General features: G+C 37.8%; 1 protein-coding gene across 1 annotated transcript in view; it reads left to right on the top strand.

Moving 5' to 3' along the window:
* Positions 1-224: 224 nt before the first annotated feature.
* BOD1L1 (biorientation of chromosomes in cell division 1-like 1) overlaps positions 225-24,822 on the top strand; it is a gene marked incomplete at its 5' end in the record, with an annotated part of 36,470 nt that continues 11,872 nt past the window's right edge. Inside the window, 14 exons of the mRNA XM_010074254.1 lie at positions 225-349; positions 1,657-1,847; positions 3,022-3,642; positions 4,103-4,252; positions 5,605-5,774; positions 6,866-6,989; positions 8,560-8,704; positions 9,475-9,550; positions 10,444-16,573; positions 18,687-18,754; positions 20,256-20,325; positions 22,907-22,950; positions 23,881-23,968; positions 24,334-24,413. Of these exons, the coding sequence (XP_010072556.1) occupies positions 225-349; positions 1,657-1,847; positions 3,022-3,642; positions 4,103-4,252; positions 5,605-5,774; positions 6,866-6,989; positions 8,560-8,704; positions 9,475-9,550; positions 10,444-16,573; positions 18,687-18,754; positions 20,256-20,325; positions 22,907-22,950; positions 23,881-23,968; positions 24,334-24,413 (8,082 nt within the window). The remainder of the gene's footprint in view (positions 350-1,656; positions 1,848-3,021; positions 3,643-4,102; positions 4,253-5,604; positions 5,775-6,865; positions 6,990-8,559; positions 8,705-9,474; positions 9,551-10,443; positions 16,574-18,686; positions 18,755-20,255; positions 20,326-22,906; positions 22,951-23,880; positions 23,969-24,333; positions 24,414-24,822) is intronic.

Raw genomic sequence — 24,822 nt, 5'->3', positions numbered from 1 at the left:
GGCCGGCGGGACAAACGCGCCTGGTTTTGCGGAGTGTTTCTAGCGATGCGGGCGGGCTTAACGCGCTGTGAGCGCCGCAAGGCTGCGGGAGCGGCTGGGGGGGGCTGACGGGGCTCCCAGCCCTGACAGGTCTGACGGGGCTCCCAGCTCTGACAGCCCGGCCTCCGGCGGGAGAGCTGCTTATCAAACTGCTCGTGTCCAACCTCTCTGCTGTTGCTTTCTAGCCTGCCTACCAGAATTTGAGACAGCGCGTTGACAACTTTGTTTCCAATCATTTGGCAACTCATACCTGGAGTCCTCATCTCAACAAGAACCAGCTGAGAAATAACATTAGGCAGCAGGTTCTCAAGTAAGTGACGGCTCTGGGGTTTCTCTGTTTAAACATGCTCATGTACCATGAGAGGTGACAGAGGCTCTAGGTCAATTACGAAGTGTGTGCATTCTTCAGAGAAACTTCTGAAGAAAATTTATTTATTTTTTTTAGTGTATAAAACACGGTATTATTTTAGATGACAGCTCACCATCAGCGTTAGTCAGAATTAGACTGCAAATATTATTTTGTCTGATCCAAGTTGATGCAGGGGTGGAAAGCTTGTTTCTGACTTGGGATGTAACACCCTAGCTAAAGTCTGTCTTTACTGTTTCTTTTAAGGGAGATATTACTATTGCCATCAAGTTTTGAGGTAAGGGAAATTAAAAGAATTTGACAAACTAAGGTCTGCGGACTACAAAGCTAAATTCACAAAACAAAATACTGGATGTAAATCTAGCTAGACAGATAAGAGGTTTTTAAAGACTGCTGTGACATTAAAATGATGTCAAACACTTACCTGATGTTACATTATTTCATTAGGGTTCCTCTAGTTTTTCTCAAAACTTAAGAGAGGTAACATTAGGAAATTTCCTCAAAGTAGCATGAGTTTGGTCACTAAGTTGGGTCAAACAAGGGATTTGGGAATAATCTTATTCAGTTATGGTGTAGTGTTACCATTGATAACTGGTACTGAGAAGCTGTTCTATTTGAGGGGAGGGGAGTGATTGCTGTTTCAGGGTTTTTTACTTCTTTTTTAAAAAGCAATGAGGACAAGAGGCAGTATATGATCCACAAAAGATTATGGGAGGGTCTAAAGAGAACCCACAGATACAAAGGCCTCTATTGCCACTTATTTGATTTTACTGAAGGTTAAGGGTTTTCTATAAAGGTGCAGAACACTGAGGTGTTGCACTGTACTGGGCAGAACGTAACTTAGGGTGGTGATGAGTAGTGGTAGTTGTTTGTCCCTCATGTCTTCTATAATTCATCTGGTTTACAACATGGGAATTGATAATATCATGTTTCTTCTTAATTTTGTCCACAAGTGTTGCTTTTACAGTTGGATAACATTTGTAGGCATAACCAGTAATGCCATAACAACAGGCTGCTTGTTGTGTTAATTCCACGTGGTTGGAATGCTTAATTTCTATAGCATTTTTCTTATTAATTCATAACACAACAGGCAGCTGGCTAAATACTTAGCTGTAGTGATGCTCAGAAAATGTTAATGCTTTACTGGAGATTCTTAGGAGTGTTTATGTCACATCTAAATGAGCATATTTCATTAAGATGTTCTTGAGAAGTCATTTTTCTTATTAAGTATTCATGTAACTTTGTTCCAGGTCTGGAATGTTGGAATCTGGAATTGACAGAATTATTTCTCAGGTTGTGGATCCGAAGATCAATCACACTTTCAGACCTCAGGTGGAGAAAGCTGTCCATGAATTTTTAGCCACATTGAATCACAAAGAGGAGGCAGGCCCCAGTACAGCTCCAAGTGAGGAGAAAACAGATGCTTCTGTTACAGTACAAGGTATTCTACCATTTCTCTGAGCAGTTTGTTAACAAAAATGAAACCTTGACTAGGTTTGCTGCCAGCTCAAAATTGTTAGCATCAGTATTAACAAGCTGAGCTCCAGGCAGCATACCGTAACACTTGTCTCTTACTGTATGTATAAAGTTAGAAGGCAAGAGAGATGTTGCCATGTACCACCATTTCCCTCTGTCACTTCTACTTGAGATGACAAGGGATCAGTTTACTGTAGGGGAAAAAGTTGGTCTTGGGGTTTGGCCCTCTAAGTGTTATGATCAGACAAGGCATAGCTGTGAGAGAACATTGATGCAATTTTTTTATGTATTGATAGATCAGAAAAAAGTTATCTGTGAGATAGCTGTCTTAATGCAGTTGCTATGTGCAATAAAATTTGAATGGCTAAGGTCCTCTCAGGAGCTTAAGTTCTGCTGTAAATCAGCCAATCTTCAGTTTGTTTATAAACACAGCACTTTCTCTTTACAATTTTAATTTATGTTGCCTGCTATCAACTTCTAAACACTCCCACAGGTAATTGTCCATTCCTTCCCTTCCTAAGAGACTCCACAGCAGTCCATCTATTTGTAACCAGACCCTTTATTTAAATCCTAGCCCTTTTCCTGTGAGGCCCACTTCCTTTAAAGTCAGTGGGTTAACAAGCCAGCTGCTAGTCCAATTAACCCTTTCTCATCCATCTTTGGAGTTGCTTCTAAGAAGATGGGAAAGTGATAGGGTATTTCTGATAGTCCTGTTTTTATATAATCAATATGCTAAGTCTACCAGTCTGTATGAAAAACAGCCTTTCTGCTGTGGTGTTTTATTGTGCTTTTCCAGAGTCATCATCCCATTTGGGATGATGGTAAAGTTAAACAAGGACTGTGTTCAGAACACATTTCCCATAGACACCCCCTGCTTTCTTTAGCTGATCTCAGAAACAGCGGTATGTCACCAAGTAAAATGAATCTCTGGTAATCAGATTAGGAATGCAACTTCTTGTTCTTTCTTGTTCTTTTTTTTAATAAGCAAAATCGATAGAGGCAAAATTAGTCAGTCCTCTGAGTTAATTCTTCTTTTAAATAGAGTAATTATTCTCTTTCCTTTCGCTTGCTTAACATTCTATCTGGACGGATGTGGAAACTAAGATGAACTAAAACTATTTTCTTTCTTACAATTCAAGGTGTCTCTACTACAGCTCCTAGTGGCAACGTAGCTAGTGATGCAATGTCCATTTTGGAAACAATAACTTCACTTAACCAAGAAGCAAGTGCTGCCAGGGCTTCAACAGAGAACACAAATTCCAAGAACAATGACAAAGTTGCAAAAAGACTCTCCTCTCAGCAGAGTGTGGACGGTAGCACTGATAGAGAGAGAAATGTGGAGGACTTGCCAGACAGAGAGAAAGCAGTTTGCGATCCTTCTGGAGAAGGGGTTGAAGCGTTTGCAAAGTGTGAAGATTTAAATGAGCTTCCCTGCCAAAGTGAAGAAATAAAAAATTCAGCAAAGGATGCTAATAATTTGACTTTTACAAGTAAAGAAATTCAACAGGAAAGTGAAGATCAAAAGAGTAAATTAGTAGATAAATGTGACAAGAAACCAGACAGTAGTGAAAAAAGTGAAAGAAGGAAAGAAAAGAAGGAAAAACTTGACAAGAAGTCTGACCATGCAAAGAAAAGTGATGATGCTACAAAGTCAAAAGAAGAAAAGCAAGCAAGAGAGTCGGAACCAGTGAAACAGTTAGTTGCAGAAAAAAGTAGCAGTAAACATAAAACAACTGAAAGCACTAAAGAAACTAAAGAAGGTATGGTGAGGGCAATGCTCTTCCTTAAAATATTAACATGGGGGGGTTTTTTAAGCTTCTTCAGGAGGTGAATCAGAAGTATATATTTGGAATGTAGGCTCTCTGCTAGTTCTGGCAAATTTGTCTAGCTAACCACAGCTAAGTCTTGGCTAATCTCCCTTATCTAAGGTACCCACGTTAGGAATCAGATGAGCTTTAATTCCTCAAGTGTGTGATTGGTCATCTGCCTTACTCTGGCAAGTTTTCTTAATGATTCCAGTCTGCATTTAAAGTTTCTAGTTATATCTCAAGGAGATTTTTGTTTTGAGTAAACCAGAGTTGGCCTGTTAACGTTTCATTAAGGTATTACAATTTTTTTTCCTATTTCTTCTTCATGAAATAATGTTGTTTTGGTAAGAAAAGTTTCTCAAATATAGTGTGCTGCATTACAGCCCTTTCTTTCTGTTTTTTCCCTTGCAAGAAAATACGTCAGTAGATTCAGATATGGATGTACTCAGTGACATCACTGTCAGCTCTGTCCATACCAGTGACCTTTCTTCCTTTGAGGAGGAGAGTGAAGAGGAGACTGTAATTTCTGACAGTACTGAAGAGGGGGAGATCACATCAGATGGTAAAATAATTAGATTGTTAAGTAGCAAGAAAGAATATGTAATGCTTTTGTTGAGTGCATCATGTCATAAATTGGAGGGTTTGCAGTATGTTTTATTGTACTTCTATATGAGAAAGAATTTGAATGTGGAATGGATGGTATTTGTGTAATTACAAAAGATGACTAGTGGACATACTTGGAATATTTTTTTAATAGCTTGATATATTCTAAACATTGTAAATCTTATTTGTACTACAGTATTTCGTAGGCAACAAAAACACGTCACTTGCCTGTGCATTTTTTTTCCCCTCCCTTCTGCCATGCGTTTGCTATAACATTGGGAGTGCTTTGTCACCCAAGGGTAGGGGTTATAGCTGACTTTGCAGATCAGGTCGGTTTTAGAGCTTTAGGATTGCAGGGGTTTCCCAATTCTACCTGGCCACAGTAGGAGGAACATTAATGGGTCTGTCTTTAAGAGTTTGGAAACACCAAATCCTTTTCACTGTCTGGGTTACTTTTGTGTGTTGTCCTTGTCTGGATTAGACCTCACACTGGTTTCTGCAGATATGTGGCTTTTGCAGTTAATAAGACTTTCCACTTCATAACACAGGGTGCCTTAGTACCTGAATGAGTTGTCTGTAGTATGCTGTGAGCTTATCGTTTCTGCTCTAAGAATATTATTTAGAAGCACTGAATTACTTGCACTTTCTCTGGCTTTGGTGTTACCTTTAAACTTGACAGATTGCATTCATTTCTGACTAAATATTTGTGAAGTGAAAACAAGCCTTAAATATATTTCAGGGATACAAGTAACTTCTACAGCATGGAGCGCAAATGTTTTTGCTCTGTTTCTAGTAATCCTGATAAAACTGAAATAGATTTATTTTTACTTCAGTAATACTTACATGAGTATACACAACAACGTGTTTTGTGTATATATTTCAGTAAGCCTATCTAGTTTTTACGATCTCCGATATTGTATAATTTTTTTTTTAGGGAAGAAGCTTAATTTGATACATAGCAGGAATATATTCTGACTTCTTATGTGGTGTTAACTACTAAATACTATATGTAAAAAGGCAATGTGATTACAGGCAAGAGGGTAAACCCAACTGTTGTATCCCAGTTTATTCTGGGCATTGTGTCTTGCAATTTTTTGGCTGAATGGTGTGCGCAAACACGTGAATGTACCTTTCAGGTTTTCATAATCTAGTGATATTTTGATGTTAAGGGTTTAATTTTTTTATCTGTTTATGTTTTTAGAAGAAATAATTGTTAATACATTTTCAGTAGCTCTGCCTCCTCAAAAGTTACATTGAAAGCACTACCCTAATTTATCAATATGTCTCTACACTTCACTAACTTTTCTTCAGATGAAACGGAGAAAAACAGTCAAAGTAAGACAAAGCCTCATGCTAATGAGCTGAGTGATGGGAAAGCGAAGCCTATTCGTCATGCTTATGTTCGCAAGCCTTTCTTGTACTCCAAATACTTCAGTGATTCTGATGATGAGCGAACTGTAGAACAACGCCGTCAGTCCATTGTAAGTGTGGATTTTGTTGCTGCTTGCATTCTAGCTCCTTAAATGTTTCAGCACAGAAATTCCACTTCTTATTTGGTGGTGGTTTATGAGGGGGAGTCTTCTGTTTCTTCTTACTTCCCCCACCCCTCACCGCCTTGTGTTACAGCTGCTCCTCCCTGCAGACTTACTACCGGTATTGCATGAGCTGCTCTCGAGGGAAGCACTCTGCTGGTTATAGTTTCAAGGCTTCTGGTGTTGAAAGCAATTACATGCTTTTCCATGTTTTTCCCCCACTCTAAAATGAATGGTCTTCTGGTGTTAAGAGAGGATTTGTTAGTTACATGCTATGTCTTTGCAACATCACAGCAATAGGTGGATTCTTTCTCAACTGAGTGATTTGATTGGAGAGGAAGAACTGCTGCACACATGAAAAACCTGGTCTTCAGTAGACTTAATGACAATTTGGATGGAAAAAGTGTCCCATATGTACCTGCAGCTTGCCTTCAATGTGGTTTGGTGTGGTTCAGGCTTGTGTTGACTGCTGCAGGCTACTTCATTACACCATCTCTTTACAAATGTAGTTCTTGCTGTCCATGAAATGAGTAGTTTGTAGGATGTCTGCAGCCATTCAGAATGGGAAGAGAGGTTTAAGCAAGTTCAGTGTAGTGTGTTCTGCGGAAAAAGGACCAGCACACAGAATAGGGAACAGCAGTTGTTTTAGATCTTTTTTCCTTTGCCTAAATGTAATTTTTTTTATATTTATGTATTTTAAAAGATATTTAATAGAGACACATGATGGATATATTATGTATACATATTATATATATAATAAAAATAACAAATAAGATGTGTTCTTTAAGGAGGTCTCATAGCCTCAGTCTGCAGTGTTAAGCAGCAGTGAAATTCTTTGAAACTCATCTAGTTTAATGTCACTGAAATATTAGAGGATGCCATTAATTTTCATATAATGATTTCTAAGAACTTTTTATTTTTCTGTTTGTCTTAAGCTACAATGTTCTGGTTTCTGTGGATTTTACACATACATCTGTAGTCAAAGAATATTCTTTGACCTAGTGATAAATTAATTGCTTTCCTTGTTTATGTATCTTCAGGCCAAAGAAAAAGAAGAGAGACTCCTAAGAAGACAAATTAACAGAGAGAGACTTGAAGAAAAACGTAAACAGAAGGCTGCAGAAAAAACAAAATCCCTGAAAACTGGAAATCAAAATGCTAAAGGTATGAGAAATATAATATACTCAATATGTATATTTGAGACCATCTAAAGAACCAGAAGGTGCACAAGTCCATGGGACCTGATGAGATGCACCTGCAGGTCCTGGGGGAACTCATGGATGAAGTTGCCAAACTGCTGTCCATCATATTTGAGAAGTCGTGATACTCAAGTGAAGTTCCCACTGACTGGAAAAGGGGAAACATAATCCCCATTTTTAAAAAAGGAAATAAGGAAGACCGGAGAAACTACAAGCCTTTTAGTTTCAACTCTGTGACTGGCAAGATCATGGAGCAGATCCTCCTGGAAACTGTGCTAAGGCACATGGAAAACAAGGACATGATTGACAACCAACACAGCTTCACCAAGGGCAAATCATGCATGACAAATTCAGTGGCCTTCTACGACAGGGCCACAGTGCTGGTAGATAAGGGAAGGGCAACTGGCATCATCTGCCTGGACTTGTGCAAAGCCTTTGACGCTGTCCCACATGACATCCTTGTCTCTGAGTTGGAGGGACATGGATTTGAGGAATGGACCACTTGCTGGATAAGGAATTGGCTGGATGGTCGCACTCAAAGAGTTGTGGTCAATGGCTCAATGTCTAAGTGGAGACCAGAAAGCCAACTGTCCTGGGCCACATTAAGAGAAGCGTGGCCAGCAGGTCAAGGGAGGTGATTCTCCCCCTCTACTCTGCTCTTGTGAGACCCCACCTGGAGTACTGTGTTCAGATGTGGGGCCCCCAACATAAAAAAGACCTGGACCTGTTGGAGAGAGTCCAGAGGAGAACCACAAAATTAATCAGAGGGCTGGAGCACCTCCCCTATGAGGACAGGCTGAAAGAGTTGGGGTTGTTCAGCCTGGAGAAGAGAAGGCTCCAAGGAGACCTAATTGGAGCCTTCTAGTACCTAAAAGGGGCTTACAGGAGGGATGGGGATCCACTCTTTAGCAGGGAGTGTAATGACAGGACAAAGTGTAATGGTTATAAGCTGAAAGAGGGTAGATTTAGATGAGACATTAAGGAAGAAATTTTTCACTGTGAGGGTGGTGAGGCACTGGAACAGCGTGCACAGGGAAGTTGTGGATGCCCCATCCCTGGAGGTGTTCAAAGCCAGACTGGATATGGCTTTGAGCAACCTGGTCTGGTGGAAGGTGTCACTGCCCATGGTGGGCATTGTAACTCAATGGTCTCTAAGGTCCTTTCCAACCCCAACCATTTCATGATTCTGTATTAGTCCATGCCCTGCCCCATGCTTGCTCTCATTCTCTCTCTCTGGAAAAACATTTATGTTAAGATATTGGTAATAGGTCTCTAGTTGTTTCCTTTAAAAACCCAACATTTTAACAGTGATGTAACAGAAAAATATGTAATGCAAATTATTAATATGAAATTCCATGTCTTTTTCATATATTCTTTCATATATCATGACATTGCTTAAACACAGTTAATACCTACATACACCAGTATTCTCTGCTACACATTAGTACTCTTTGTACTGCTTTCAGTTACATTTATAGCTGAAACAGTGATATAATGACATGCTTATGTATTTCACCACTTGTGTATTATTTTAGGAAAAAGCAGCTTGAACTCGGAAGAACCTTCAGCAAGAAGTCTCGAGTCAAAAGCTACTGGTACCAGCATTAAGGATGTGCTTAAAGAACAGAAATTTTTAGAAAAAAAAGTAGCTTTGAGCAGAAAAAGAAAAAGAGATTCAAGGTATTCTTGTATTTGCTCAAAAGGAATTAAGTGTTTGAATATTCATTTTTGCAGATTGAAAAGGTTCTCTTCAACTTTTCAGTTAGGCTTACCCATTTTAACAATTTCCTCTTTAAATAGTCACATAATTTTGTTACTAATGAGCATGGAGTTCAGTTAGAAAATCAGATTATAACTGCTTAAATATTATACAGCTCAGACTGCAGTAGCAGAGCCTTTATGTAGCTTTTCACACCGAGGATGGTAATAAAGGTGTGAGAAGAGACAGTTTTTAGATGTTTGTGCATTTAGATGTTTGTAATATGTCAGTCGGTCAACTTTGCTTGGTCTTTAAATTGATGTTTTCATAGATATGTACTTATCTGTGTACATACAGGTATCTATGTTAAATGAGCCAAGTTTCTGAAAGACAAAACCAGTATTTTTGGAGCTCTCTTCCCTACAATAAGGGGGGAGTGTGTTTTTCTCTGTGGCAGGGAGATTTGCTGTCCATTTTACAGGAACAACTATGGTACTAATATTGTTATATTATTATTTTCTGTTTTAAAGCACTGATGTCCAGAGGATATCTTTGAAGTTGGTACACATAATTTTCCAAGAGAAAAAAGCTTGGACGAATTGACTAGTCAACAGTTGTGTGACTGTGTTCTGTTTCAGTATTTTTGGTGTGCATTTCTCTCTCTCCTTCAGCTTTAAAAGCAGAAAGTTTACAAACTAATGTTAAGCTGTTACTGATTTTTCTTTCTTCAATTGTCCAATACCCATTTCAGGCATGCTGAAGATAGCTGCAAAAAGAAGTATGAGCCATCAGAAGAAGATAGTAAAGAAATGCAAAAGGCAAATGAGGTATGTGTCTCTTAAATATAAACCTTATGATCTTGCTTTCTAATTGTAATAGCACTAGTTCATATGTCCATTCCAAACTGCATAATACTGCATTCATTCTTATGAATTGTTTTTTTCCTGCTAGTTCTTTCAGTTGCATTAGTGATCTGACAATGCTGTAGTAATGTTTTCTGAATTGCAGTAGCCACTAGTATATACAGTCTATGTATTCAGTGCTGATGGACATTGTAGTAGAACATGAGATATAGTTAAAGCCCTATTCCATGATGCATGTTGGGGTTTTGGAAAAAAAACAAAGTATGTCCTGTATGAAAAGATTTGAGGAGCTTTATCTATTTAAACTTCTCACTGGGAAGTTAAAGGAGAACTGGATGTAGTCCAAACACTAAAGGAAAGATAATTTTTATGGTGAGAGATTTTAGCAACAGTATTATTAACAAAAAAAAAAGTTGCAAGTTCAAATGGAAGTCTAGATTTCTTTTGTTGGTTTTGCAGTGTTGATTGTTTGTTTGTTTTTAAACAGACAGTATAATGGCTGTTTAAAGGAACTTAGGGAGTACTTGCAATTGTGATTGTCCATTTAAAAATCCACTTAAATAATTTTATAAAGAAAAATCACCTTATAAAAAAAAGATACTCAAGTTCAAACAGGCTGCTTAAGGTTAACTTCTGTTTCTTTGGATTTTCCCACAATGGCAGATCGTTGAAATGAAAATGACAAGTTTCATTTTCTTATTGATTGTATTTTAGGTGAATTTTTGTTGCAATGTTAAGTGTGTTCTCCGGTGTCTTGTTTTTATGGAGAGTTTGCCCTTAACGATTCTCTTCCATTACATAGTGATGGGACCATGTTATATTTGCTTATATTTATATATATAAACTTTGTTTTGTAGACTTCTGAAAAAAATTCTTCCAAAGAATTGAAGCATAATCATGGAAAAAGTGAAATCTCTAAACAGCTTAGAAGACTTTCAGAATCGGTGCATTCAACTGAGGAAAGCAAAAGTGATTCTAAAGTTGAAAAAGAACATAAAAGAAGAACCTCCACCTCTCTTCAGGCTGAAGGAGCCCAGCAGGACAGTGAAACAAGGGATCTGAAAAGACAACTGGATCGAGGAGAAGTCAATACTGAAGAACTACAGAAGCAGAAACCCGTATTTAAAAATGAAAAACACCCCAGAAAAGACAGTGACACAGAAATGCAACACATGAGAAATGCTGTCAAAAAAGAAGCCAAGTCTTACAGAGATAAAAATGAGAAGGAAAGAACTGCTTTAGAAGATAAACTTTCTTTAAAGCACAAGTGTAAAGGAGATGGTATTCACAAATCAAGTGAAGATGTTGAACTCCATTCATTTGAGAGAAGTTTGAAAGGAGAGGATGGTGTTCAGAAACATAATCAACAAATAAAGGTTTCTTCAGATGATAAATCTGAAAGAAAAAGTAAACACCGAAGTGAGCGGAAAATATTGGTGACAGGAAAAGATGGAAAAAATACTTCTGAATCAACCTTAAAAGCTGAAGAATTACTGCGTAAGGAAAATAAAAAAGACCGTCATCTCTCAACTGAAAAATCAAGAGCAGAATACAAGTCCAAAAGGTCCCTCAGTGATTCTAAGTCACATAAGGATTCCCTAAGTGCCTCAAAGCAACTTGCTTCTGCATTACACAGAAGGGGTGAAAGCTACTCAGAAGATAAACATGAAATAGAATCAACTAATTCTGATGGTAATTTGAAACAAGAAGATGGTGTTCATAAAGATAGACGAAGATCTAAGAGCCTTGTAGAAGACAAGATTTTGTTAAAGTCTAAGTCAAAGACTCATAGTAAACAATTCAAAGCATCTGAAACAGAATTACAGGAAAATTCAACAAAACAAGAGACTGGTCAGAAGCTAGACAAAGATAAGAGCATGGAAGAGAATGATTCAGATAAGCAGCACAAATCCAAGAATGAAGACAGAGTTTTTGAAGAGAGTGGAGCCGAGTTTGAGCTCTTAAGTGGCATACAATCAACTCAGGGATCACAAAAAGACATTAGTCACAGAGTTAAGTTACATTCTGGAGAAAGAGGATGTGTAAAAGAGAAATATAGAGGTGATAAAGATTTAAGCAGTTCCAAACTAGAAAGAAGGTTCTCTGCTGAAGGTCACAAAAGCAGAAACTTAAAGCACAGCAACAAGGAAACAAAGAAGAAGGAAGAGAGTACCAAATTGGAAGATAAAGGTATTAAAGAAATAGATAGTGGGCATGAAAAAGTATTGAGCATCACGGTGGCAGTGGATAAGAAGCAAAGTAAGAAGATATCCTTAGAAAATAGAAAAGGCAGTATATCAAACCAAGATTTACTCGGAGGGGAAAAGCAATCAGCTAGCAGAACTGAAAGCAGCCATGCTTCAGCCCCTCAAAAGTCAAGTATGAATAATGATGACATACATTCTGGTCATGAGGAAGAGCTGATGGAACTTGATTTGAAACCAACAAAAGTACAGGAAGCATCTAACATCAAAGGAAAGAATCTTCAAAACTTGCTCCAAGCCGCAGATGCCAAGATTGCAGCAAAAGAAAAAATATCTCTCTCTATTTCAAATAAGGAATTAAAACACAGCTTGGCAGATCCTGAAGCTCATAAATCAGAGTTTCTGCTTGCAGCTGAAAAAACTGTTGAACAAGAAGATATCCCTCAAAAACAAGTTGGTGCCTTAGACACTTTGTCCAAACAAGTTTCCATGGATCAAGGACCCAATAAACAAGGGGCTTATAAAATGAGTGTTGTGTATGAAACAAGTGGTAGAATCTTACTGAATGTTCCGAGTAAGGATCAACCTTCACAAGATAGTAGAAGACCAAAGAATTTAAAAATGGTGATAAATTGTAATTCAGATGATGTTCCTTTAGCAGTTAATTCTTCCAGAGAAGATGCTGCTGAGGCAAAGTCCATGGATATGGATATCTCAGATTTTACAGATTCCTTGGGTAGTATGCCTAAAGAATGCCATAATTCAGATGGGACATCTTTATTTGAAGGTACTTTGATTTTGAAGAATGATGCAGCACATGTATGCATGGAACAAGAGAGTGCAGTGTTGAGTTCTATCATGAAAGACAGCGGTGACAACACCACTGTGACAAATAGTATAGAAAAAGATAATGAGATACCCTGGCCTGATGAACAGTCAATGGAAGACGATACAGCTGGGTTACTTAGTCAAGAAGATAATGATGAAGCAGCAAAGTTAGAAAGCACTCAGGGATGTGAGTTGAAAGTAAAAGAGGGAAGCTTGATGACTGACGTAACTGAAGATTGCAGAGATGTAACAACAAAAGAACTTATAAAAATAAAAGAAAGAGAGTGCTTGAATACAGATCCTTCCACAAAGGGAGAAAGAAGCACAATGATGGATTATGTGGAAAAGAACAAGATGTATGATATTGATGATATGATACAGTCTTCCTCTGTGTTAGTGCCTGAAGGAATTCCTGAGGAAACAGTCAAAGGCTTTGTTGTAGCCAGTGGACAAGAAGGGAATAGAGTGATCGGCATGGAAGATAAAAATGAAAGCAATGCAGTAGGTACCAGTGCGGGAAGTAGTAAACTTAGTTTGTTGTACAGCAGCCTTCAAACAACTCCAAACACTGTGATAGGAACTAGCACAGACAAGCTCATTCAGAGAACTGTAATGGCTACTAGTACAGGAGAGGAAAGAGCTGAAGGTGCATCACATTATGAAAAGGACAGTGATGCTACAACCACTTGCTCAGAAGAAGAAAGCGAGGTGACAGTAATCTGCACCAGCACAGAAGCTGATGAAGGTTTCACAACAGGCATATGGGTAAAAAGTAGTGAGGGCAGCAGTTTCATCACAGGAGCAGATATCGGTGAGTGTACTGTTGCAGCAGCTGAAGAAGGTGGTGGCAGTGTTGTCACTGAAGGATTAGCAGAAAGTGAAAGTTTCCTAACAAGTACAGAAGAAGAAAATGGTGACTGTACCATGGTTGATGCAGAAGAAAGTGGTAAGGATTCAGTCAATGCAAGTGGAGTAGAAATTGAAGACAGTGTGAATAGTGCTGGGACAGAAGAAAAAGATGATGCTGTGACTAGTGCAGGCTCTGAAGAAAAGCGAAAGACCCCAACTTGTGTAGATACAGGCAAATTTGAAAGTTCTGTATCCTGCTTATGTGAAGTGGAGAGCGATGGTGCTGTAACTAGTGCAGGGACAGAAACAGGTGAAGGCTCAACAAGTGGTGATGGTTCAGGTGAATTTAGGAGCAGTGTGAGAGCTGGCCAGGTAAAAGAACATGAAGGTACTGTAACTTGCACAGGTGCAGAAGAAAGAGGTCATAATTTCATCATCTGCTCAGTGACTGGTACAGATGCCCAAGAAGAAAGCACTGTAACTGGTGCGTGTGTTGCAGTGGCCACAAACAACAGTGCCACAACTGGAACCAGTGGTGACAAATCTGAGGATATTGTAAATGGTGAAAGCGCAGTGACCAGCACAGGCATGACTCCAGAAGATGATGCTGAAATTTCAGTAGTCTGCACAGGGATAGAGGACAGCAATGAGGGGTTTGCAGCTTGTTTAGAAGCTGAAAAATGTGAAAGTCTAATGGATAGTACAAGGGCAAAGGAAGAAGCCAATATCGCTATGGTCAGTGTAGGTCTGTGTGATGATGAAGGTTTTGTAACTAGTACAGGCTCAAAAGAAGAGGATGAAGAAGGTGAGGGCATTGTGACCAGTACAGGAAGAGGAAATGAAGAAAATGAGCATGCTTCTACTTGTACTGGAATGGAAAGTGAAAATGCACTAATTTGCATAGGTGCAGAAGAAGGTGAAAGTTCCATTATCTGCGTAGTTGCTGAACAAATGGAGACTGAGTCGGGAGTGGCTGGCACAAATATAAATAAACTTACTGTTGACAGCATGACGAGTGCAGAGAAAGAAGCTAATTGTGGCACAAACAGCAAAGATGTTAAAGAGGTTGTTGAGAGCAGCGTAACCAGCGCAAGTGCTGCAGATGAGGGTGCCTTGACTGTGCATATAGGAAAGCATGAAGGTACCTTGATTCCCTTAGATGCTGGGGAATGTGAGGGTCCCATGACTAGTGCTGTGGCAGTGCAAGATAAGAGTCAGTCTGACACTGAAGACCAACATGAGGATGCCATGACTTCCTTTGGCAGCGGAGAACTTGATGCCTCTATAAGTAGTGCGGTTCTAACAGTTTTTTTTCCTGCTGACAGAGAAGAAAAAGTAAAAGGTGATATCATCTCTACCAGTACAGAGGAAGAAAGCGATGCTCCCTTACACTCAGCTATGGATGCTGAGGAAGGTCCACTTGCTGTTGCAAGAGCCAGTGAAAGCGGGGAAAGCTCTGCGATCTTAATAGACACTGAAGACACAGAGGTGCCTATGCCCAGTACAGCTAGAGAGTTTAAAGAGTGTGTGCCTACTTGTAGCAGTAAGCAGGAGAAAGAGGAGTGCACTATGATTTCCACCAGTATTGTGGAAGAATTTGAGGCTCCTATGTCAAGCGCAGCTATTGAATATGATGGTCACCTCCCCTTTGTGAAGACAGAAGAAATAAATGAGAATGGTATGGTTTCTATAGATATGGAAATATATGAGGTTCCTATGCCCAGTGAATCCAGTGCTGGAGGAGATGATGATGATGATGAAAGTCACCCAACTGCTAGCAGTAAGGAAGAAAAAGATGAGTGTGCTATGATTTCCACAAGTGTTGTAGAAGAACAAGTAATCCTAATGCCAGGTGAAGTCACAGAAGAGGCGATTCAGCATGTGTCAGATACAGAGTCAAAAAATGAAACGGTAATGATCTCTACAAGTACAGCAGAATGTTTTGAAGCTCCTATGTCTACTGTAGCTGTACAAGATGAAAAAAAACTCGCCCGTTCAGAAACAGAAGGAAGATACGAAGCTGCTATGATTACCTCAAGTATGACAGAAGAATGTGAGATAGTCCTGATCAGTGCAGCGCCACAAGCTGAAAGTCAGCTCATTGTAGCAGAAGGAGACGAAGATGCCATTATCTCTCCAAATGCATCAGAAGACTGTAAGGTTGTGGAGACCACTGCAACTGTAGATGAACAGTTTGGACTAGCTGCTTTCAATGCAGATACAAAAAACAAAAGTTCAGTGATTTTTGTGGGAGAATGTGGAGCTCCTGTGTTGAGGGTTGCCACCAACAGTGAAGATCAACATCCTGCTTCTAGTATAGGAGATAAGGAGGAGCGGGCAGGGATCACTCTGAGCACAGTGGAAGAATGTGATAGTCTCTTCACCTTTACAGTTATAGAAGAAAGTCAACTTGCTTCTGAGAGTACAGAAGTAAAAGACAAAAGTGAGGAAGTTTTTAATACTGCTAACCAGATTGAATGCATCCTATCGACTACAGGCCCAGAAAAAAACAGTAGTTCTTTACTTGTCATTGGTAGAGAGAACGAGATCCATGAGAGTGGTATGAGGGGAGAATCATCAGCATCTCAGACCACAGTAGACAGTGAAATCACAGAAACAGATGAAAATTCAGTGAACCTCATGAGTGTAGATGAAGCCCTTTGTGTGGAGATTAGTACGGAGACTGCTGTGAGTCCAGGTCTTTCCTCAGAGGCAAGTGAAGATGATGAGCAAGCTGAAGATGTTTTACATGAGGATGTGACATCAGAACTATCTTGTGTGATTTCAGAAGCAATGGTAGAGAGTGAAACTCTAAGGAATGTAGACTATAAATGTAACTCAAACTTGGTTTTAGAAAGTGACTTTTCTGAAATAAGGACTCCCTTGCCTAGGGCACGGGCTCTTTCCTTGCTTTCTGCAGATGAAGTGACTGTAAATACCAACCATGGTGAAGTGACAACAGAAACAGAATTAAGGGAAAAAAGTGACTTCCCTGTATTACATGTAGAAGAGGTATATGGCAGCGATGACAAAACAAACTTGGTCAAAATAGATGATATTGAAATTGAAGTTACTTCTCCAAAAAGTAATGCAACCTTTAATTCAGGTGAGGGGTTTTTTTCTTAACTCTTCAATTTATAAGCTGTCATAAATAAATGCATTTTACCATGATTACAGTTATTTATAACGTACACTGTTCAAATATACCTGATTTCTTTGTTGGCTGCGAAATAAATATTAATGCTATATTTAAGAATTGGTGACAAATATTTAAATAAGCATATGATTCTGGGAGTATAGGAGTGGCTGAACACAATTATCTGAGGTATATTGGAAAAAAAGGTATTAGAGTGCAAAAAAGTTATTAAAATTCATTAACTTAAAATCGCGAGCTATTATATTAAGTGATTTGCAATTATTTGTAATTATCATGGAGCTACGATGAGTTTTATTATTAATGTGTTTTGAAATTCAAAAATGGTTTTATAAGAAAGAGAATGCATTTCATTTAGACATACCTTTTTAAAATGTTAAACATAACTTCTTAGTAATTTTGAAGGTTAAGAGTGGCCATCCTTAGTCATAACTGCAGATTTTCTCTGGATGGTTATTTAGTGGTCATATTCAGATTCATTCTCTTACGCTGCGTTTTGTGTTGTGAGTACACTTGAAATGGTCCTCCTTCATGTTACAGAGGAACCAGATGGTCATCCTAAACAAATTAAAATATTAAGCTAGCAATTATGATGTCTATTTTAAATAGTAAAGTTATTATAGTATATGACATTAAGAATATAATATTTTATTTCCATTTTATTTTCTGGAAACTAACATTTCAAATGAACTTGTATGGTTGCTAGTTCCTAATATGCCATATAATGAACATCCTGCTGTTTCAGTCTTTCTTCTCTCTGACCCTCCAAAGTAGTTGAAGCACCAAGTTTATGAAAATTAGTAAATTCTGTAGGTGGCATAATGAAGTCAAGATTATTACTTAATTATAAATTTTGGAGAAACTAAACTGTAGGAAAATAGTAGAAAATCTGCTTATCTATCTTTATACCAAAGGAAGTGGAATGATGCCAATCAAGTACTGCTTTTAAATCCTTTTCCTTCTCATCTACGTCTTTGCTATTATTTTAAAAATACACTAACATTTTACAATGTGAGTTTAGGTCCAGTTTCTCAAAGGTTGGCTTTATTCGCTAGTTTTTATTGATATTTGGCGTGAGAAAGGTCACTCTGCAGGTTTGGGGATCTTAGGAATTTGTCAAGGAAAGATGCCAATCTAGTAAACATGAAAAATGTTCTTCAGTATTTGTTCAACAGAGACAAACATGAGCCATGAAAATGTAAACTGCCACACTTAGGCATTGCTGTCTTGGTGCTTTGCTTAATCCTTGTTGTCCATTGATGTAGCCTCTGTACTAGTGGTAATAGTGGTCTTATTCTGTGGACTGCAACCACAGTTTAATCACTTCACTTAATTGATGAATTATCATGTTATAACTATTTATTTTTGTTTAGGAAAAGCTGCATAAAAAGGCTTCTGAAGTATGTGTCCAAAGTGCTGTAGATGTCATATGAAGGAGCTGTCTGCATGGCCTGTTTTCAGATGTTACAAGCATACAGCAGTTCCCATGGGGAATGAAATGAGTGGGGTTTTAAGATTTACTGAAATTGCATTGACACTACCAGGAGCTACTGACCTTTCAGTCTCTATGGAAAGTGGATAATTTCAGTGGTTATGGTTGTAGAGCTTATGGATTTAAATCTAATTGTCACTTAAAGAAAAATCTTATCCTTAGTATTGACTCTTAGCTCTGCATTCGTTAATACAGAGGTCATTTGCTGTTTGGAATGTAGTCTGTTGGTGGTTGTTTGGTTGGTTGTTTGTTTTTTTAAGGCAAAGCAAGAAAAAAAAGCCAAAGACAAAATTCATAAATAAGCTGTGGTAAATCCTGATAGCCCATATTTTCAAATTCTTTTATATTTAAGAAGAACATAGAAGTACTTGTGTTCTTGTAGATGCCAAGTTAGGTTTTTTTGAGCTGGCTTGCTGCAGACAGACTTGCTATTGTTTCCATTGCTTACAGGAGAGGATTAAATTCATGTGCTGTGTTCATGAGGGTGGTACTGAGAAATAGCATCCTACTGTATCATGAGATAAATGCAGCATAATGTAATCTAATAATTTTAACATATTTGTATTTCATTAGGCAATAATGCAGCTTTACCAAAGTTGGCAGAAGAACTAGAATTTGAAAGTAACTTGAGAACTGATGAGGTATTTATGTTATTTTGAAAACTTTGACTATACTGTTTCTTGTATAATTATGCATCTTGGTAGGGTTTCTTACTATACCTTTTGCTTTTTGTGCGGCAAAAATGGCATTTGAACTTCAAAATTTTGAAGGGTCATTTTTTGTATGATTCAGCTGTACTTTTCTAATCAGCTGGCATTTAAATTGTGGGTTGTCCATGTTATTCTGTGGTAGAACCAATTCATTCCCTCAGCCATGCTCCTGTGACTGTGACGTTCAAGTTTGCTTTTTTTAGAACTGGTCATACTGTATTCATGTTGCTTGTGATGGTACTTGTTAAATAGTCATACATGCCTTAGCGCTTACAGTTGGCAATTTGTAGTTCAGTGCTTTGGAACAGTAAACATACACTGCTGTTAATTTTGTTGTATCACTTCCTTGCAAGTCTTCAGTCTTGCCCGTTCTCTGTGTTTGAGGAGCACTTGCTTCTGTTTTATACTATGGTAACTACAGCCCGTTATTTGTCATAACAGAAGAGTGGGGCATCCTGGATAATCCGGGGTATTGGGGCTCATGGTTGCCTATAGCTTGTATAAGACCAAAGCTGACTCTGTCTGTGTGTCTGTGCTGTGATCCATACTAGGCAGGATTCCAGACGGGTTAATTTTTCATTCAGATGCAGGTCTGGATCCATGTATTCATATCTTGCCAAACTCTGATAATAAGCATTTGGAAGCAGAACATGGTTCAGAGACTCCCAGGCATCTGTGAAAGGCTGGATCTGCCCAGGGCTACTGAGTGCAGCTCCAGGGCAGACCAGTTGAATATTTCGGAGCAACGGTTTTGATGCCTGGGATGCACTTCAGGAAAATACAAGACAGCTTCAGTCTGGTGGGATTTATTGATTTGAGTTCTACCTGCAAACAGCTGTACTGTTTGCCAGCATAAGGTGGTCCTAGAGTCAGTATAGCCATGTTCACGTGGCACTGAATCTGAGTTTGCAATGTCCACACCTGACTTAGGTAGACTTAGCTCCATATAGCATTATCTGTGCAGCAGTAACATACAGCTGATCTGCAACTTGAATTTAAAAAAAAACACAACCAAACAAAAAAAATGAAAACACATGAATTGAAAAGATTTCACTGTACTTTGTTGTACATTGCAGATACATATTTTTCTGTATGTGTGAACATTTCTAGAATATTGCTCATATTTGGAACTCAGAGTAGGTATTGCATCTTGATTTCGTGAGATTTATCTTGATATCTCCTTTTTTAAACTAATCTCTGGTACCAGTGTTAATTCTAAGGTTGAGGTTCAGCACTGTACCGTTGAACAATAATGTGACTTATCTCTGCTGATGTTCCTTATTAATATTTGTACTGCTGTCTTAATAAGAAAGTTTTAAAGACGTTTATAGATGATGATAAGAAAATGCTCATCGTGACATGAGGGAGGAGAGTGAAACATACTTGTTCTGAATGTCTGCAGTATTTTTGTTTCTTTTGATTTTGTGTTTAGCCACAACAGCCTGAAAGTCCAAGAAGTGAAGAGGGATATGTCGATCTTCATACTAAAGAGCTTCAAAAAGGTGATTTTTATACTGATAGGAACTCACTTTTCATACTGGTTTGATTACTACTTATGATGGGAGAGTTGTAGATTTAATATGTATTATGTGTAGAGGAATTGAAGCAGAGCCTGCAGAATTCTCCTTGAAATGTTTCTAGGAGCTCATGTGGCTTTGCATTCAGTTTGTGAGAAAGGAGGGCACCCTTCTCTTCCAATGTGACATGCTGAAAGAAAGGTGGAAAGCATTTAGGATTTTAAGAAAGTAGACTGCTAACATTCTATTTGAAAGCAATAAATACAGAAAAACGTTTTCCCAGGAAAGATACAGAAACTTCCCCAAAGAGTGGCTTTATAAACTTAGAACATTCTTGTTTTGGGTGTTGTGACAGACCCTGTGAGATGTGACAAGAGTAAGTACTGTGTAACTTAAGTCACAGAGACTTTACAGACAGGTTTTTGGTTTGGGTTTTTTTGGTTTGGTTTTTTTTTCCTTCCTTGCTCTCCAGAAGATTAAAAAGTTTCTGACCATATGCTGAATCCTGAAGAGCACTTACAAGTAGGTAAACACCTAGCTAGAAATCTCAGTTAACTTGGATCTATGCTCAGTAATTCCTTTTCCATGTATTAAATTAATCTTCAATAGGACAAAAAAAAAATCATGTTTCCCAAAACCACATTATTTTTAGATGTTGCAATTGTTTGGCTTGCCTATTAAAGTGGAAACAAAGTCCTACTTTGTTCCCTTCTTGGTGGATTTTGTGCTCCAGATGCATTACAAAGATGTTTACGACACTACTAGATGAGAGTTAATCCTCAGTTAATGGAGTAACAAGCCAAAACTAAAGTGAATTCTAAGAGGTACCAGCGATACTACTGCATATAGAGTCCAAAGAGGTTAAAGATGCATTTCCTCTTGCAGAAAGTTGCAGCTGAAAGCCTAAATGCTATGAAAGGACACTGTTAAGCTCACTTCTAAATTTTTAGACTTGCATACCAAAATAACCATTTACAACACAGAAAATGAAAGTAGGAGTGAGGTGAGATATGAGCATTGGTGTAAAACTTTGGATTCCTTTTAATTCTTGCAGTGGATCAAATTCACATACCTGGTTTAATAGTGGTATATATTCATGTAAGTGGTAAGAGACATGTGCAGCTCACAAGAAAGAAAACGTAAACCCTGAGAATCGGTTAGAAGAATGTGGTCTTCTGGACAGCAGATGCAAAACTTGAACCAGGTTTTCTGTATTGTAAGGTTTCTTTGAAGTGCCTGAAAAACTGTGCCGCTTCACACCACTCAGTCACCTAGACAGACAGTAATTAAAATTTAAAATGTGCAGATTGAACTAGCTGTGATAATAGTCTTCCACGTAAAATGTTTTACAAAAATCCCATTTGTTATGTAAATCATGTTGGATATGACATGCACTGAAGAATAATGCTTTGTAGCTCTTGGCAGGGAGTTTTTTTCTTTTCTCTCCCACCACACAATAATCTCTCTTTTTTTATATATATACACACATGCATATATACATATAGCTCAACGTACGTAAAAGGAAGTTGTTTAAAAGACAAATGTGTATCCTGTCATGAGTATGAACAGCAGACGCAGTAGTTTAGTAGTCCAAGATTCTTTGGAATATAAACAAGTCATTGCTGTTTGAGTGGGTAGGCTCTAGCTCTTCGTTTGACACTTCTTTAAAAATTGAAAGATGTTGTGCAACTAAACAGTTCAGCTGTGGAAGAATTGTTGCTAAAACTTGTAGATATAAGAAATGAGCAATAAATTACATAAAGTTGTATGTAGAATAGAGTGGTTTTAGTGGATCATAGGTTTATGTTTGTACTGTAGCTGAAAGGAAAACTGCTTGGAATGTTGTAGCGGCTTTTTTAAATTAAAATATTAATCCAGTTCCTTTATGAATCAGATTTTAAGCGTTTATAGAATGCTCAATGGAGCAGCCTCTTTATATGTCTATATGAAATGGCTTTGAAAGTTACGGAATTTTTTCCAAAAGTGCAGAGCACTCATCAGCTCCCATAATTCATAATTATTTTCCACATTTTTGTGATACAGAAGGCTAAGGCTCTACTTTATCACAGTTAGAGTACAGTAGGGTCCAGCAATTGGACAATTTCCTTATGTGCACTATATTACCTACAGGTCTCACTAGTACAATTGTGCAAACTTTAGTTCTCTGGAAGCATAATGTTACAGCATAGTTTTCATCATGTTTTACTACATCCCGTGATCCAGCATCTAGGGTTTGTGATGGATAAAATTCTGATTCATTCAAATGCTAGAACTATATTTGAAATGTCAAAGTTACCGTAGATTTCAAAGATAACAGCCCATAATTGCCTGTACTTTAGCCATAATGGTTCTCAGTTGTCCTGTGCTTTAGAAATCCATGGTCTTTATTCTTCTGTTCAAATATTGTTAAATAGAAGATTGGATACCTCTTATTTCCAACATTGAAAGTAACTTTTATATAGTTTCAGGTACTCTGGAATCCTTTCAGAGAGATGAAGTAGAGGATACTATGATACTTCACTCTTGCTTAGCTTTTCTGATTACTTTTATAATTATTTTTTAATAGATTTGCTACAGAGGAGTATTGCTTTAGAAAGAGAAACTTTTCACGTAAGTTCTTGGTTTTTAATTTACTCTCTAATTCGGTTTTTAATTTACTCTCTAATTCTGTGCTGCTTTTTTTTCTTGCATTTACTTCTATTTACATTAACTATTCTCTAAAGGAAAATACTATTTTTATATATTCAGAGCCTATGTATAATGAGACTGTGCAGCTGGGTAGGTTGATGTCTAATTATTCTAGATTTGTCAGTAAATAAATCTTGTATTGTTGTTCCACAGTTTATGACTGTTTCAAGACTGTTGTTAACTGACGGAAAAGAGAAGCTTGATTGTCTTCCTTGAGAATGGACAAAAATAGGGATTCTTTTTGGGGCTTTTGGTCAGGACTAGAAAGCTGTTATTTTAATGCAGTCTGCTGTGATTTCACAAGAATTTGGACCTTATAAGTATAAAAGGAAGATGGGGGAAGTTGCAAATGTAAAGTGTTTCTTACAGAGCAGAAACAAGACATTTAACACAGATTACAAGCTAAAAAACGTTTGTCATTTCTTAAACTTGAGTAGTAAATTTATTTGTTATTATATTGTAATGCGGGTTGGTGACATTTCTGGTGCTAGCGAGGCACTTCTGCATCTGCATGTAGGACAGTGTCCTTTTAAATACAAAAATATTTTGTGTGAATTGTCATGATAAATGGCACATGGAACGGTGCTTAATTAAAACTCAGACTTTTTTCATGTAAAATATCAATTAGAAATTCTGAAAATACTGTAAGTCAGAAGTTCTTTCATGGTGCTATCCTATAGCAGTAACATTACTTGAGCTCTAGGAATAAATTGCTTTCGTAATACTGCTACTTTCCATTTTGATTCATGTTGTACTTGAAAGTAGCAAGCAAGAAAAACTTTCTCCCTTCTGTGTTTATAAACTTTATGGAAAAACAGAAGGTAAAGAGTTACCTTTGTTTTTTATGTGTAGGTGGAAAACTTGGATAACCAGATAGCTGAAGAATGTAGATCTGGAGGAATACAATGTAAATCTTCAGGAGCAATGGATAAAGAAAAATGTAAGTGATACAGAACTACAGGAATTTGTGTAAAGCTCTTCTGCTGCAAGACAAAGTTCTACTGTGATTAGGTCATAAAATGGTATTTTAAAAGAAAGAATGGAATATGGGTAATTCAAAACTCCAAAGCAGTTGTTCTTCCCAAAACAACTTTTAATATTGCACTTAATGTATTTGATAAAAATATGGTAACAAATTTAATACTGCACGGAAGAGTATTATGGTACCTTCTTTGATCATAAGTGTAAATATGATGCTTTTCAGAATCTTTTGAACAACAATAGTGATGAGCTGATATAAAAGTGGCATCAAAATCTGTCATGCAGAAGGCACTTTTTTAACACTTGAACTGTTTGTTTGTGCAGGCAGCCAACTGATTGCTCAGGATGTGAGAAAATATGATGAACAAAGTCAGTGTTCCAAAATGAAACCTGATAACATCAAGGTATTTTCAAGAATACTTTTTTTTAATGTTCTGCAATGGTAATGTAAATAAAATGGAAGTCTTAAGTTTTTATTTCCATAGCGGTTTATTTTGGGAGGTGTTTTCATTATTAACTATAAACTACTTTTGCATTGTCTTGACCACAAAATAACTGACTATAGAATGATATTCACTTTTCAAGGGGGAGACAATTTAAGAAAAAAAGAAAGGCAGGAGTCTCTGTTGTTGTGCACAGTCCCTGAATCCTTTGAGGTATGGTGGACCGATTTGCACAATAGTTAGGAGCTTGGGATCGCATGGAGCATTGCTGGACCACGTGTGTCCAGTCAGTTCAGCATCTTTGTGGTAATACTGATCTGAGATCTACAAGAGGGTATCGGACTTTACCTGAGTTCTGGATTTGCACTGA

Source organism: Pterocles gutturalis, unplaced genomic scaffold (genome assembly GCF_000699245.1).
Source record: "Pterocles gutturalis isolate BGI_N339 unplaced genomic scaffold, ASM69924v1 scaffold12867, whole genome shotgun sequence".
NCBI classification, from domain to species: Eukaryota; Metazoa; Chordata; class Aves; order Pterocliformes; family Pteroclidae; genus Pterocles; species Pterocles gutturalis.
The sequence above is the reverse complement of the archived record's forward strand: the minus strand, read 5'-3'. Positions and strand labels throughout refer to the sequence as shown.